Genomic DNA, 13892 nt, shown 5'->3' with positions numbered 1-13892 from the left:
TACGAGGAGAATTCAAAGCACACAGCTTTATAATGATCAACGTATACCTCTGCCCACGTGCCACCTAAAATAATAAACTATGTTAAGATCTCAAGAGATGCCCTGGCCGGGTAGCTCAGTTGGTTAGTGTCGTCATGATATGCCAAGGTTGCGGGTTTGATCCCGGTCTGGGAACATATAGGAAGCAACCAATGAATGCATAAGTAGGTGGATCAACAAACTGATGTTTCTTTCTCTCTCTCTCCTCCCTTCCCCCTACTCTCTTAAAAAAAAAGAGAAAAAAAAAAAGAAAAAAAAAAGCTTAGTTTGAGTGGGACTCGATTTTAAGATAGTTTATAGTTTTCTACTCCAATTAAGTAAATGCTGTAATTTCACCGAAAGTGGCATTTGTATTAAGTATGGAAATATCTTCCACAGGACTTTCTTTTCATGTACTCCCCAACTTTCTCCTCCTAGAGTCCTCCTCTGCTCTGCCCAGCTTAAACGCTGCCTCCTCCTTTTCCAAACCTTGGCCCACCTGGCCCTGCCTCACCTGGGTGCCCACAACATGACACTGCCTGTCACCGCCTGCCGAGCAGACCTCTGCCACCCTGTCTCCTCCCAGGCAGCCGTCTGCCTCTTCTTCACGAGCCCCGAGGCCGCCATGCCTGGCACACACCGGGACTCCGCCACCCGTTACCGAGCTCACCACATGCACTTGCACAGCAGGCTTTTGAAAGCAAGGCTGGTTTTTCATAGCACAATAAACAAAGCTATTATTTTAATAGTAGCTCAGAAGGACAGTAGGCCTATCATTCTTTTTAAAAATAAACTTAAAAGCCCTAGCTGGTTTGGTTCAGTGGATACAGCATTGGCCTGCGGACTGAAGGGTCCCCGGTTCAATTCCGGTCAAGGGCACATGCCTGGATTGCAGGCTCAGTCCCGGCAGCCACTCAATGATTCTCTCTCATCATTGATGTTTCTATCTCTCCCTCCCTCTCCCTTCCTCTCTGAAATCAATAAAATACATTTTAAATAAATAAACTTAAAAAATAAACTTTTAGTGGAAAATAAAATTCAAAGTGGAAGCTGAGAGATTTTAAGTTTGGCTCCTTCGTCATTTTTTTTTTTTTTTAAGTCAAGGATAAAATCCAGATGTTTGGCTTCTTGAAAACATCAGAAGTTCTACAACACAGGCCCACGTTCTGCAGAGCAAGTTTTGGGAACTGGGGTTGAGTGACACTGAGTCCCTGCAACACACACACACACACACACACACACACACACACACACGCCGAGGGGCGCGGGGGCGACCAGGCCCATTGGGCTCGGGTCCCTCACTACCTGTGGCATGTGTACTTCAGTCGGCTCCAGGGTCCAGGCACACTGACAAATGGCACAACCCGACAGCTGTCACTGCTCTGGGAGAAGAGTGGACGTACCGTGAGGATAGGCGATACACGAGGCACATCCCTTAGACACAGCAGCAGCTGCCATGAGTCCAAAAAAACTTGCGGAATTCTTCTCAGTCCCATTTGCAGAGGGGGTGAATGGCGCGTCCTTCAGATACTTCTTCAGACTTTCATAAATAGCAAAGCAGATGACAGTTTCTGAGATCCCCGCATACGAGGCAGTTAATCCCCGATAGAAGCCACGAATGCCTTCCGTCTGGTACACATGGCGTGCGCACTGGAGCGTGTTCATCTGCTTGCAGCCCCGCACCCTGTGACAGAGACCAAGGACAGGCCATCAGACCATGAGTGAGCGGGCTCCACAGACACTCGCCGGATGGAAGGCAATCAGTGGGCGACACGTGTCCTCCCCGCATGGAGGGCAGCTGTGCCCGGCCCACAGAGAATGTGCGCCCAGGTCCACGGGCTGGGCCACCCGGCCGGCCCACAGAGAATGTGCACTCGTACAAGAGTCACAAGAACACGCTCACAGCCTCTGGCCCGAGTTTGGAAAGAGCTTCGTGGAGGAAGACATTCCTCACAGAGAAAATCTAACCAACATGATCAAGTCCGTCCAAACACCTCACGAGGCGTAGAGAGGTAAACTGGGCACCGGGCCAGAGAGGAACTGCTGTGCGGGCAGGAGGCGGGCAGTGCTGGGGAAGGCGGACTAGCTGGTATGTGAGGCAGTTACAGTTACGATGCAGATGTTTTAAGACGACACTGAAGGAAAACCCGCCAGCCTTCGGCAGGGAGGAGAGTGTGAGGGCGCTCTCAACCCTGAGGTAATCGAGATTCATCAAAGGATTCTAAGCAAATGATATGTTCAAAATTATTAGAACTGCTGCATCTCAGAAGGTTCTTTCAGGCAGGATGGGACGGGGAAATGTGGAGTCAAAGGCCAATATCGAGGCTACTGTGGTCACTGGAGAGGGGGAACAGCCTTGAGGAAGAACCACTTGCAGGGTTCCTGCTCTCTCCTCTGTCCTTTCTAGGAGCTTAAGTTGGACTGGATGAGCTGGAAGTCTCCAGTGCCCCACACAGTTACACAGGGCTCTCAGATCGAATCCCATCACAAACCTCACTTACCATCACTACTCCTCTGAAATCACAGTGGTTATTGGGCCACGGCTTGACTTAATATATTAAGTAGGTATATTACTATATTGTAATTTTAAAAAACATTAATAACTGCATTTCAGCAACTGGTCCATGGCTTCTACTATTCTAAAAAGGGCCTGCAGACTTCACCGGACCACCAAAGGAATCTGCAGGCTGCAACGGGTTTCAGGCAGAAACCAGAGTCCGAGGGCCTTGGAGAGAAAATGGCCCTTCCCAGGCCTGGAGGCATTTGCTGCTCTCCCTCATTGTAAGGCGCCCTCCTGCCTGAAAGAGAAGCATCTGGGGAGAGTCCCTAGCGCTGCAACTGGGGTGGGGCCCGCCAAGCGCAGGGACCCCGACAGTCTGCGGAGGTCAGGACTGCACACCAGGGGCCACAGCTGAGCGAACTTGCGACCACCTCTGCTGGTCTTTGTCCCCACAATGCTTGACAGCACGACTCTCCAAGCAAAAGGAGCTGCTGTATGCTCACATTCAGAAAGAACAAGACTGTGTACTGCACTCCACAGGGAGCTGGGGGAGAAATATCCCCAAGAATTCTTATGTTAAGGAAGCAACAATTAATAACTTACTTCCGTTCTAGCTGCATCCGGGTTTTAACCATCCATATAGGGTTCATTAGGGAATTTGTGACAAAAGCTGGAAGAAAACACACACCAGAAAAAGTCATCACTGAACACAGCCAATGCTGATGAAAGCTGTCTATTCCATCTGAAATCAGGCTTTCCGTGGCTTCATAGTAAAAAGGGACAGTAGGAAGCAGGACATTCTGTATCGCACAGGAAGCTCCAGTCCCTCAAGTGTAGCTTCTATTGGCATGCTGGACCTGAAGTCTCTCCAACTTCTGGAGCCCTGCCTAGGGTGTCCAGCCTGTAGGTGGTGCTGTTGGTATTTCTGTCAATGTGATGCCCATGGTAAACATGAACCACTCTACAACTCAATTTATAAGCATCAGATCCAGAAACAATTTGTTTTTAAGGGAAGTTGCTGTCTTAATCCAAAAGGTTGCCTTATATCAAACTTCAAATAAAAGCAACTAAATACCCATGTAACTGAATCCAAAGGCAGACATTTTAATACCCACTACTGTTTCAGGAAAGTGAAGGTTTACCATTGATCTGTGTCTTACAAGAACCATTTGTCAGTGAGCCTCCCCATCGCAACACTGCTCGTCATTCCGGAGCAACAGAGCGAAGCAGAGTCAGGCACCAGCCAGTGCCCCTCCTTGTGACCTCGCCCTCCCCAGTCCCGGGCACAGCAGTCAGACAGAGGAACCCGGGCGAGGCTGAAACACTGCCACAGGTTTGCTTTAGGTACTGAGGGTTCTTCTAAGCCTGATAACCAGCGTTTAGGTTACAGCCAACCCCTATCGGCCTCAAAGTGCAGGCTCCTCGGAGCTCCGCACTCAGCACACACCTTTCTTGTTTAACAGTGGTTCTGAGGGGTCCAGAGCATCCTCTGTAACTCCTCAGAGGGGCTGCTGGTGCTTTATTTGAGTAGAGAGGTGCATACACTTACAGGCTGGCAGAGGCGGAAATTCTTTATAAAATGCCAATTTAAGTTCTCTAAAATACCTTTCTAGTTAAACAGACATAAACATAAATCTGTAAGGCTGCCCTGACCGGTTTGGCTCAGTGGATAAAGCGTCGGCCTGCGGACTCAAGGGTCCCGGGTTCGATTTCGGTCATGGGCATGTACTTTGGTTGCGGGCACATCCCCAGTGGGGAGTGTGCAGGAGGCAGCTGATCGATGTTTCTCTCTCATCGATGTTCCCAACTCTCTATCCCTCTCCCTTCCTCTCTGTAAAAAATCAATAAAATATAAATAAATAAATTAATTAAAAAAACAAAAAAAAACAAAACATAAATCTGTAAGGCATGGCCTTCTCCCCGCAATCTACAAGTCCATGCTTTCTTGGCCAAGCATTTCCTGGGGGGAAACCCTGTTATAAGTTCCCTATAGTGAGTAGGATGACTCCCTCATGAGGAGCGCTCTCTGGCCTGTTCTGGTCCCACTAAAAGCCCACCAGCCCGGACCTCATCCTAGAGCCCAGTGATTACGACAAAGTGCCAGCTGTGCACAGTGTGTGCTGGGCACCAGGAGTCATGAGAAAAGGAGCTTGAACTTTAGAAAACAATGTCATGAAACAGACCTGAAAAGCACATAAAAATTCCTTGGAAAGAAGCACTGCACCCAACTAGCATGCGTGGGACATGTACATGTTGAGGCAGAATAAAAAGCTTTAGTGGCCAAAGAGAGAGGAACAGGTTACAAACCGATCTTAGACACATTATTTTATCGGCTCTAACATAAAGCGTTAGAAAAATGATTTCAGATGGAAAAGAGGCAGAGAGCTCATTTCTAATTCCGAGAAAAGGCTGCTGGGCACCACATGCTTTCTCCACCCACGGGTAAGGGGTAACGTACCTGCAGAGCCAGCTGAGAAAATGTGCACAATGTTGCTGTTAGGCACGAAAATGCCATTGAACTGCTCTTTGGCTTTGGAGTAACATGCAAAGTACACAGCCCTGTCAGAACGAAGGGAGAGCGGTAAGACACCGGCACGCACTGCCAATAGGATGTCCCTCCGCAACCTCTGAACCGTCAGGTAAATAATACGGGCGAGAAGTTCCCACGGAACAAAAGCTCGGCCTCATCCGTGCTAAACCCAAACCTGCTGCAGGCGCCTTCAGAAGGTCCTGCTCGCCCCCCAGAGAGTATATGGTGGAGGGAAGAGTCCAACATAACAGGGGAAAATGAGACTTTGGTAATATACATACAAAGTCCATTTATAGTCTTCATTCTGTTGGTGCCAATCCTTTGAGCACCAACATATACTGTAACATTTAAAATTTATAGTATTTCTAAAATATACCACACTCGTCCTGCCTCACACCAAAATGAGCATGTGATTGGGGAAGGGGCAATGCTGCTGACCACAAACACTCACTTAGAGAAGATCCAGGGATGAGAGCAGACTCGTTTCCAACTCAATACAATAACTAGAATCTCTTTCTCACCATCCACTAAAGACACACCAACAGTTCTCACTGTTCCCATCTGTCAGGTGTGTTTAGGCAAATCCTGCACAGAAGAGGCTGGCCACCTAGCAGTCCGGCCCTTCCGTGGGAAAGGACTCAGGACATTACATTCGTATGAAGGGAGCCAGCTGAAAGTTCAATGCTTACCTTGACGGTGCAACTCCAACCAAATTTGGACCCAAGCCTCTAAAAAGTGACTTTGGTCCCTCCTTCTCCAAGATCGACCTGAATAATACAAAAAAGATCCAGCTTTAAAATCCTTAGGCAAGGTCTATGCAAAGCAAGTGTCAGCCTTCCGTTAGCGCCTTGCATAAAGAATAATAGGTTGTTGCACGGCTGACGTGGTTTGGTGGCTGAGTGTCCACCTATGAACCAAGAGGTCACAGTTTGATTCCCAGTCAGGGCACATGCCCGGGTTGCAGGCTTGACCCCAGTCGGGGTGTGCAGGAAGCAGCCGATCAATGATTCTCTCTCATCATGGATGTTTCTCTCTCTTCCCTTCCTCTCTGAAATCAATAAAAATATTAAAAAATTAAAAAAAGATTAATAGATTGTTTACAAGACCCCAGGCTAATTTACGATGATATTACAACACAGAATCGGAAGGCTGAAGAACACAGCTGCAGTAACAGTGGAAATCCGCGCTTCGGCAGCATCAGTCTGACATGTTTGCAAGAAGCTTTTTCCTTGTTCACGCAGGAGCAAGACACTCAAGGTTTGTACGAGGAGACCGCGTAGGAGCAACGAGCACTGGCGAAGGGGCTGACACAGGGACAAGGCCCCACTCTAACAAGGGCCCCTGAGAAACACGTTCAGAGTTCTTTGGATGGGACTTCTTCTGGATTTATGCCTTATTTACAGTAACCCCATCTTCTAGATTTTTACTTTTTGTGGGCGAGCCCTAAACAGATATAAGGAATGGAAAAGGCTAGTAATTTCATGGGCGGGATGGAAAAGCCTTGTACCTCAAGTCCAAAGAGAATACTGTGCCTGCTTTTTCTTTTTAATGTTTTTCACTGTGGTAACATATATGTAACATAAATTTTTACCATTTTAACCATTTTTAAATGTACAGTTCAGGGGCATTAAGTGCATTCACACTGTTGTGCAACCATCGCCAGCATCTGCCTCTAGAACTTTTTCATCTTCTCAACTAAAATTCCATACCCACTGAACACCAACCCTCCATGCCGCCCCTGCCCCAGCCCTGGGCACCCACCATTTTACTTGCTGTCTCTATGAACCTGACTGCTCTAGGGCCTCATGGAATCACACGGTATTTGTTCTTTTGCGACTGGCACATTTCACTTAGCATAATGGCTCAAGGTTCGCCCATGATGCAGTACGTGTCAGAATTTCCTTCTTTTTAAAAACTGAGTAACATTCCATTCTATAAATGGGCCACATTTTGTTTATCCATTTATCTGTCAATCGACACTTGGGTTGCTTCCCACCTTTTGGCTACTGGGAAAAATGCTGACATAAATGTCCAAATATCTATTCAAGTCTCTATATCCAGAAATGGAATTGCTGGATCATATGGTAATTCTAGGCTTAATTTTTTGAGAATTGGCCATACTATCAACCACAGCAGCTGCACCATTTTGCATTCCTAACAACAACACACATGGGCTCCAATTTTTCCAAATACTTGCCAACATGCTTTAAAAAATAACTGTTAAATATAGTTTCTGATCAACAGTGACTAAGAAAATCCTAAAAGCATTAGAACATTCGTTAGAAGCATATTCCCCACTGCAACATAATTCTTTAAGTTAGTTAAGTTTATTCTTTTTCTTTTTTTAAAAAAAAATGTATTTTTATTGATTTCAGAGAGGAAAGGAGAGGGAGAGAGAAACATCAATGATGAGAGAGAATCCTTGCCAGTTGCTTCCTGCACGGCTCCTAGTGGGGATCGAGCCCCCAACCCTGGCATGTGTACTGACAGGGAATCGAACTGTGGCCTCCTGGTTCAGGTCAGTGCTCAACCACTGAGCCACTTCGACTGGGCAAATTTACTCTTTTCAATGGCTCGGTTTTCATGGTATCCAAGAGAATTTACATTGTTAAATTAGAGTCCTCTCTAATTCAATCTCCTTTTCTGAGAATTTACTTGGTAATTGGTACTTCCAATTTGACAGCATTCTAAGTTGGCCAAGCTCAGAAATAATCACATTGTTTTCAAAAGAGTTTATAACTGTTTTACCTTCATTATGACACTGAAGGTCAGATAGAAAGACATCTTACACTTCATGGAAAAGATATTCCTATAAAACTAACAAAATGAATCCTGTCAATTCTAACTCTATCAACTTCGACTTTTCACACAGAGAAAAGGTTTCCAAAACGAACCTGAAATTTTTGGTGCAAAAGAGCTTAAGCTGATGTTTTAGTCCTTGGCATGCTAGTCATGTTCAAGTTTTCTCCATTTGTAGTTTTCGCTCCTGTTCTTTCCTTCCTCAGAGCAGTGTAATTTTCATGATCTAGATTCCTAGCCTCTCCTCTCCATGTTTTTTGATGTTTATAAAATAGTTCAATTGCTTGATGAGAAAGAATATTTATACCTTTAAGAGCTTTCTTTAAAAGCAGCAGGCTAGCAATTAGACAAGAAAAAAAGAAATAAAAGGTATCTAGATTGGAAAGTAATCTATCTCTATTCACAAACATATTTTATATAGAAATACTAAAGAGTCCACTAACAATTACTATAATAAACTAGTTCAGCAAGGTTGTAGGATACAAGATCAATGTACACACACACAAAAAATGCCCAAACAATTGTAGGTCTACACAGAAGCAATGAATAATCTAAGAATGGGAATAAACAGCTATTCCATTTACAGCAGCATCAAAAGAATGAAATACTTATCTATAAAGAGACAAAATAGAAGGGTGGTTGCCAGGGGATGGCGGAGGAGGAATGGGGAATGACTGCTCATGGGTACGTGTTTCTTCCTGGTGTGATGAAATTGTTTTAGAATGAAGATATGGTGATGGTCATATAACTCTAAATATACTAAAACCCACTGAACTGTATACTTTAGGAGGACAAATTGTATGCTTCTGAATAATATCTCAATAAAGCTACTACACTACAAAATATTAGGGAGACAATAGTTATATTTTCTAATCATAAAATATTTTCCTTGCTGGCAGGTAGAAACTCAGACCCTTTAAGTTAGGGGTCGGGAATGTCTGGCCCTGCAAAGGCACTAGGGGTGAGTTAATTAAATGTTTGACCCAATATAGCAAGCTAATTTTTAAGTTGGTAATTTTGTATGGCCCACGAATGTTGTTATATCCAAATGGCCCTTGGCAGAAAAGGTTCCCCACCCCTGCGTTAAGTGATCCCAAGACACACTGTTGTTTGTGTGGTCCAGAATAAACCCTCTGGCCACCCTACGTGTCACATAAAGGTACTTTGTTGGACACACTAGACAACCAGGGAGGCATATCTCACTAAAGGACAGTAGGTTTCTTTTCTCTTTTCATCGCATAAGGGCAAGGTCAAAGCAATGTATTTAAAATAAGACCCAGCCATAATAATGGAATGTTATTCGACAGTAACTACAAGGGAAAGAAGCCAGACACGAGGCCATGAACACACTGCATGACTTCATTTATATGCAAAGTCCAGAGGAGACACCCCTAGAGACAGGAGGTAGGTTAGTGGCTGATTGCCTAGAGCTGGGACCTGGGGTGAGGAATGGGGAGTGACTGCAAACGGGTGAGGGCCTTCTTAGGGGAATGACATGTTTTAAAATCACATTGTTGTGACAGTTGCGCAAAACTATGTGAACATGCTAAAAACAGTCAATTGTCTGCTTTACATGGGTAAGTTGTATGTGAATTACATATTAGTAAGCTGTTTAAAAAACCCTGCAGGGAGAAAAAGGAAGAAAGGCTCACTAAAAAAGACAGCGATCAGCAGGAACAGAGTTTTAAACAAAATTTAGTTTTTGTGGTAAATCAATCATTTACAAAAGATAACTGAGAAAAGTGAAATATAGACTGCAGATGAGTTAAAAAAGCAGTATATCAAGCCCTGGCCGGTGTTGCTCTGTGGTTAGAGTGTTGGCCGGCACACCAAAGGGTCTCAGGTTCAATTCCCAGTCAAAGGCATATATACCTGGGTTGTGGGTTCACTCGCTGACCCTGGTAGGGGTGCGTGCGGGAGGCAACCAGTCGATGTGTCTCTCTCACATTGATGTTTCTCTCTCTTGGTCTCTCCACCTGACACCTCCCTCCCCCCGCCCAACACACACACACACACACACACACACACTCTCTCTCTCTCTCTCTCTGAAAAAGCAATGGAAAAAATATCCTCAGGTGAGGATTAACAATAACAACAACAGAAAATAATATATCAGTATTAAATTTCTTGAATTTGAAAACCGCTGTGGTTTTAAGATAATACCTTTATTCTTAAGAAATAAATGCGGAAGAATTAAGGGAAAAGGGGCACAATGTGAACCTATTTTCAAATGGTTCAGAAAAAATATGGATGTATACAGTACAAAATGCCAACACAAATGTGGCAATATGTTAAAAATCTGTGACTCAAGATCAAGAGTATAGCAAGTTACTGGTACCACTCCTGTAACTTTTCTACAAGTTTGAAACTATTTCAGAAAAAAATTCTTTAATAAAAGTAAGTTATAGGCAAGCCATAGGTTATAAAAATATTGAACTCATGATTACAGCCCAATGTTACGGGAACAAGGGCCGGGTAAAGGCAGTTGTTAGGTTCTGTAAATCAAACCCCCAGATGAAGGTCATGGAGTTGCAGGGAGTTTTCACACTAGCCAAAAACAAGTCACTGGGCCCTTAGCAGAGGCGTGAGAATTAGTTTTTTCAATTTTAAATACTTGACTTCTATCTTTCTTACAACAGGCCTGATTTAAAAAGCTAAGCTCTCTGAACAAAATCTTTTCTTATATAACACCTGCAAGTGATCTACACCTTATGTAAGACTGTCAAATGGTCAGAATACCCAAAATGTTTCAAGTTTAGATTCTATCTGTGGTTCCCATTAACGAACACTGTGCGGCCAGCCCAGGGGTCATTTAAACAGGATTCCGGGACTCTCTGGCTCCCGGAAGCCCGAGCCTCGCATCTATAATGCAGCAGGGAACACCAGTCCTCAAGTGACTCGGGCCTCTTCAGAACGGGGCAGGCTGTCGCCATAGAGACGCACATTAACAGTGGGCAAGAAGTCAAACCTATTACATAATTCAAACGTCTAACCTTGCTGGCTGTGTACAAAACTCTTCTGGAACAATCAAGTGCCTACTATAAATGGTACACTTCACCTCAAAATACAGCAGCAGGACCCAGGCCGATTTCCCCACAGTCATAGGAACTGTCACTGAGGCAGAAATGCAGAGAGAAACGGGGACTTATTTGGAGCATTTCATCTTCACTGGTTGTAGACCACGATCCAAGACAAAGATCTCACCTGAACACTCAGTTTTATTTTTATAACATAGACTGGATCACTAATATACTACTTTTCAGATCAAAAAGGCACCTGAGTAAAAAATTACCTGAGTGATGGGAAAAAATAGGAGGAGCTGATTTTTTTAAAAAAAGCCTGGCTGGCATGGCTCAGGGGTTGAGTGTTGACCTATGAACCAGGAGGTCAAGGTTCAATTCCGGTCAGGGCACATGCCCGGGTTGTGGGCTCCACCTCCAGTGTGGGGCGTGCAGGAGGCAGCTGATTAGTGATTCTCTCATCATTGTTGTTTCTATCTCTCCCCCTTTCCCTTCATCTCTGAAATCAATAAAAATATATTAAAAAAAACACACACACAAATTAAGTCATAAGACTTTAAAGCAGACACATGAAATAAACTGATATATTATTCCCCTTTGGTGAATTTAATGGTGAGAGCCTTTTTAAGTAACCATCTTCAAAATATAAAGGTTTATGGTGCTGCAATGGAGAAAATGGATTCTCTAGCGGGTTACCCTGTGATGCAAACGCTGACTTGCATTTTGAAAAATAAACTTCCTGTAAACAAGTTCTGTTAAGCCTTTTAAAGTAGTACTTCCTGACAGAGTAAGACTAAGCAGCAGCAACCTAACCAGCATCCCTGCCCCTGCTAGGAGAAGAGAGATGGCTGCAACCAGGCGGTGGCAGAGTGCCAAGCAGTGCCCTTCTGCCAGCGCCGAGACAGTGCTGCTCCTGCTGGCAGTCTGCCAGGCAGTGCGGGTGACAGACCACTGCTGGGACTTTGTGGCAGGAAGATGCGCATTTCCCCTGGAGCGAGGGTGCTTTCTTTAGGAGAGAACTGTGTAATATGATAGTCCCCTTTTTGCCTTGGCTACCAAGAAACTCAGTTATAGACCTTGTATTTAAAAAGTACAGGAAGTAGGTATTACAATAGCAGCCAATATTTATTTACATATTGAGCCCTTTATATGTGATATTTTACTGATGTGCCAAAATGCATCCATTCATGCTATTTGTACTAAATGCTTACTGTGTGCCAGGCAGCTTTCTAGGGGGTTGGGGACACCTCCGTGATCAAAACAAATCAAAGTCCCTGACGCAGAGGAACTTCCATTCTGGTGGGGACGGGGAGAGAAAAGAAACGATACTAACAAGTAAGCTACACTCCATGTTGGATGGAGGGAAGTGCTGGGGATAAAAACAAGGCAGGAAGGAGGGATGGAGCATGAGGGAGGCTGTTTTAAATAGCACAGTCACTGCAAGGCCTTCCTGCTAAGGTGACAACTGGGAGCCAGCCATGCAGATAAGGTCAGGTACCCAGGCCCTGAGGCGGAATGTGCCAATGTTCCTGGCCTTTTAAAGGAACAGCTGAAGGGGTGGAGGAGGAGAAACATCAGCAAAGCAATGGGAGCGGTGCAGCTGTGTGGAGGCCGCAGGGACAGAGGACAGGCAGTCCCTGCAGGGATTTGAGCGAGGATCTGGGTTGAGTTGACAGAGGATGGGAGGGGAGCAGGCCTCAGGCCAGACCAGTGAGGGGCTCATGCAGTCACACAGGTGAGACCTGGCAGCTTCCATCAGGTGTGGGTGCTGACAAGCAGGGGCAAGGGTCAGATGCTGTGCATATTCTGAAGGCAGAGGGACAGCACTGGCTGTGGGTGTGAGAAATAAGATCCAAGGATGACTGAGGCGTTAGGTCCGTGGAGCGGGAAGCCGGAGTTGCTTCGAGACTCCGGGAGCGGCAGGTTGGGAGCTCAGTTCTGCTTTGGGTGCCATCGCACAGCCAGGAGGAGCTGTCAAACAGGCAGCAGGACTGCAGCTGAGCAGAGGCCGGGTCTGAGCCCTGGGCCTCCAACCAGAGGCTGCTAGTCCGCGGTGGGGGGAGGGGGGAAGGGCGGTGGTCCCAGCGTCTCTGAATGACCTTGGGCTCCAGTAGAAGCCGAGCCCCTTCAAGTCTTCCTTTGAAATAGGTGAATAGACATTAAAAATGGCCTTGAGCCCAGTCGGCATGGCTCAGTGGTTGAATGTCCGTCGACTTATAAACCAGGAGGTCAGGGTTCGATTCCTGGTCAAGGCACATGCCCTGGTTGTGGGCTCCATGTAGGGCATGCAGGAGGCAACCGATCAATGACTCACTCATCATTGATGTTTCTATCTCTTTCTCCCTCTCCCTTCCTCTTTGAAATCAATAAAAATATATTTAAAAAAAGATGCCCTAACCGGTTTGGCCCAGTGGATAGAGCGTCGGCCTGCAGACTGAAGGGTCCCAGGTTTGATTCCGCTCAAGGGCATGTACCTTGGTTGCGGGCACATCCCCAGTGGGGAGTGTGCAGGAGGTAGCTGATTGATGTTTCTCTCTCATTGATGTTTCTAACTCTCTATCCCTCTCCCTTCCTCTCTGTAAAAAAATCAATAAAATATATTTAAAAAGAAAAAAAAAAGGCCTTTGAGTAAGTTGTGTAACTCCAATTTGTGTTTCCTCATCTATAAAATGGGGTGATATCCCACCTTAGTGCTAATCTCATAGGGTTGGTGTGAAAAATCAATAAAGTAATACTACATAAAAGTGGCAATTTTCAATAGAAAGCTATTAAATATCAGCTGAGAATCTTAATAATGTACATAGATCAAGCCGATGAAATAAAGCTTTAATAAAATGCTTTTGAATAAAAAAATGCCACTTTACAAACCCTTTTAACAAAATATTGTAACAAGAATTTTACTTAAAATCCCATTATTTATATTTTCATGTGGATATAGAATAAATGGTTTTAAAAGTACTCAAGTGTTAAGTGGTGTCTCGTTATTGTGTAGCTGTGGCTACTTTAACCAATAACTGCGGTGAAA

General features: G+C 45.0%; 1 protein-coding gene across 1 annotated transcript in view; it reads right to left on the bottom strand.

The window, feature by feature from the left end:
* SLC25A33 (solute carrier family 25 member 33) overlaps nucleotides 1-13892 on the bottom strand; it is a 28369-nt gene that overhangs the window by 538 nt on the left and 13939 nt on the right. The window contains exons 3-6 of the mRNA XM_070404029.1: nucleotides 5738-5815; nucleotides 4977-5077; nucleotides 3122-3188; nucleotides 1422-1702 (exon numbers count right to left, since the gene is read on the bottom strand). Coding sequence (XP_070260130.1) covers nucleotides 1422-1702; nucleotides 3122-3188; nucleotides 4977-5077; nucleotides 5738-5815 — 527 coding nt within the window. The remainder of the gene's footprint in view (nucleotides 1-1421; nucleotides 1703-3121; nucleotides 3189-4976; nucleotides 5078-5737; nucleotides 5816-13892) is intronic.

The sequence above is a fragment of the Myotis yumanensis genome, unplaced genomic scaffold (genome assembly GCF_028538775.1).
Source record: "Myotis yumanensis isolate MYYU_CA2020_CCGP unplaced genomic scaffold, mMyoYum1.0.hap1 SCAF_2, whole genome shotgun sequence".
Lineage (NCBI taxonomy): Eukaryota > Metazoa > Chordata > Mammalia > Chiroptera > Vespertilionidae > Myotis > Myotis yumanensis.
Note: the sequence above shows the minus strand (reverse complement) of the source record. Positions and strands in the feature narration are given on the sequence as shown.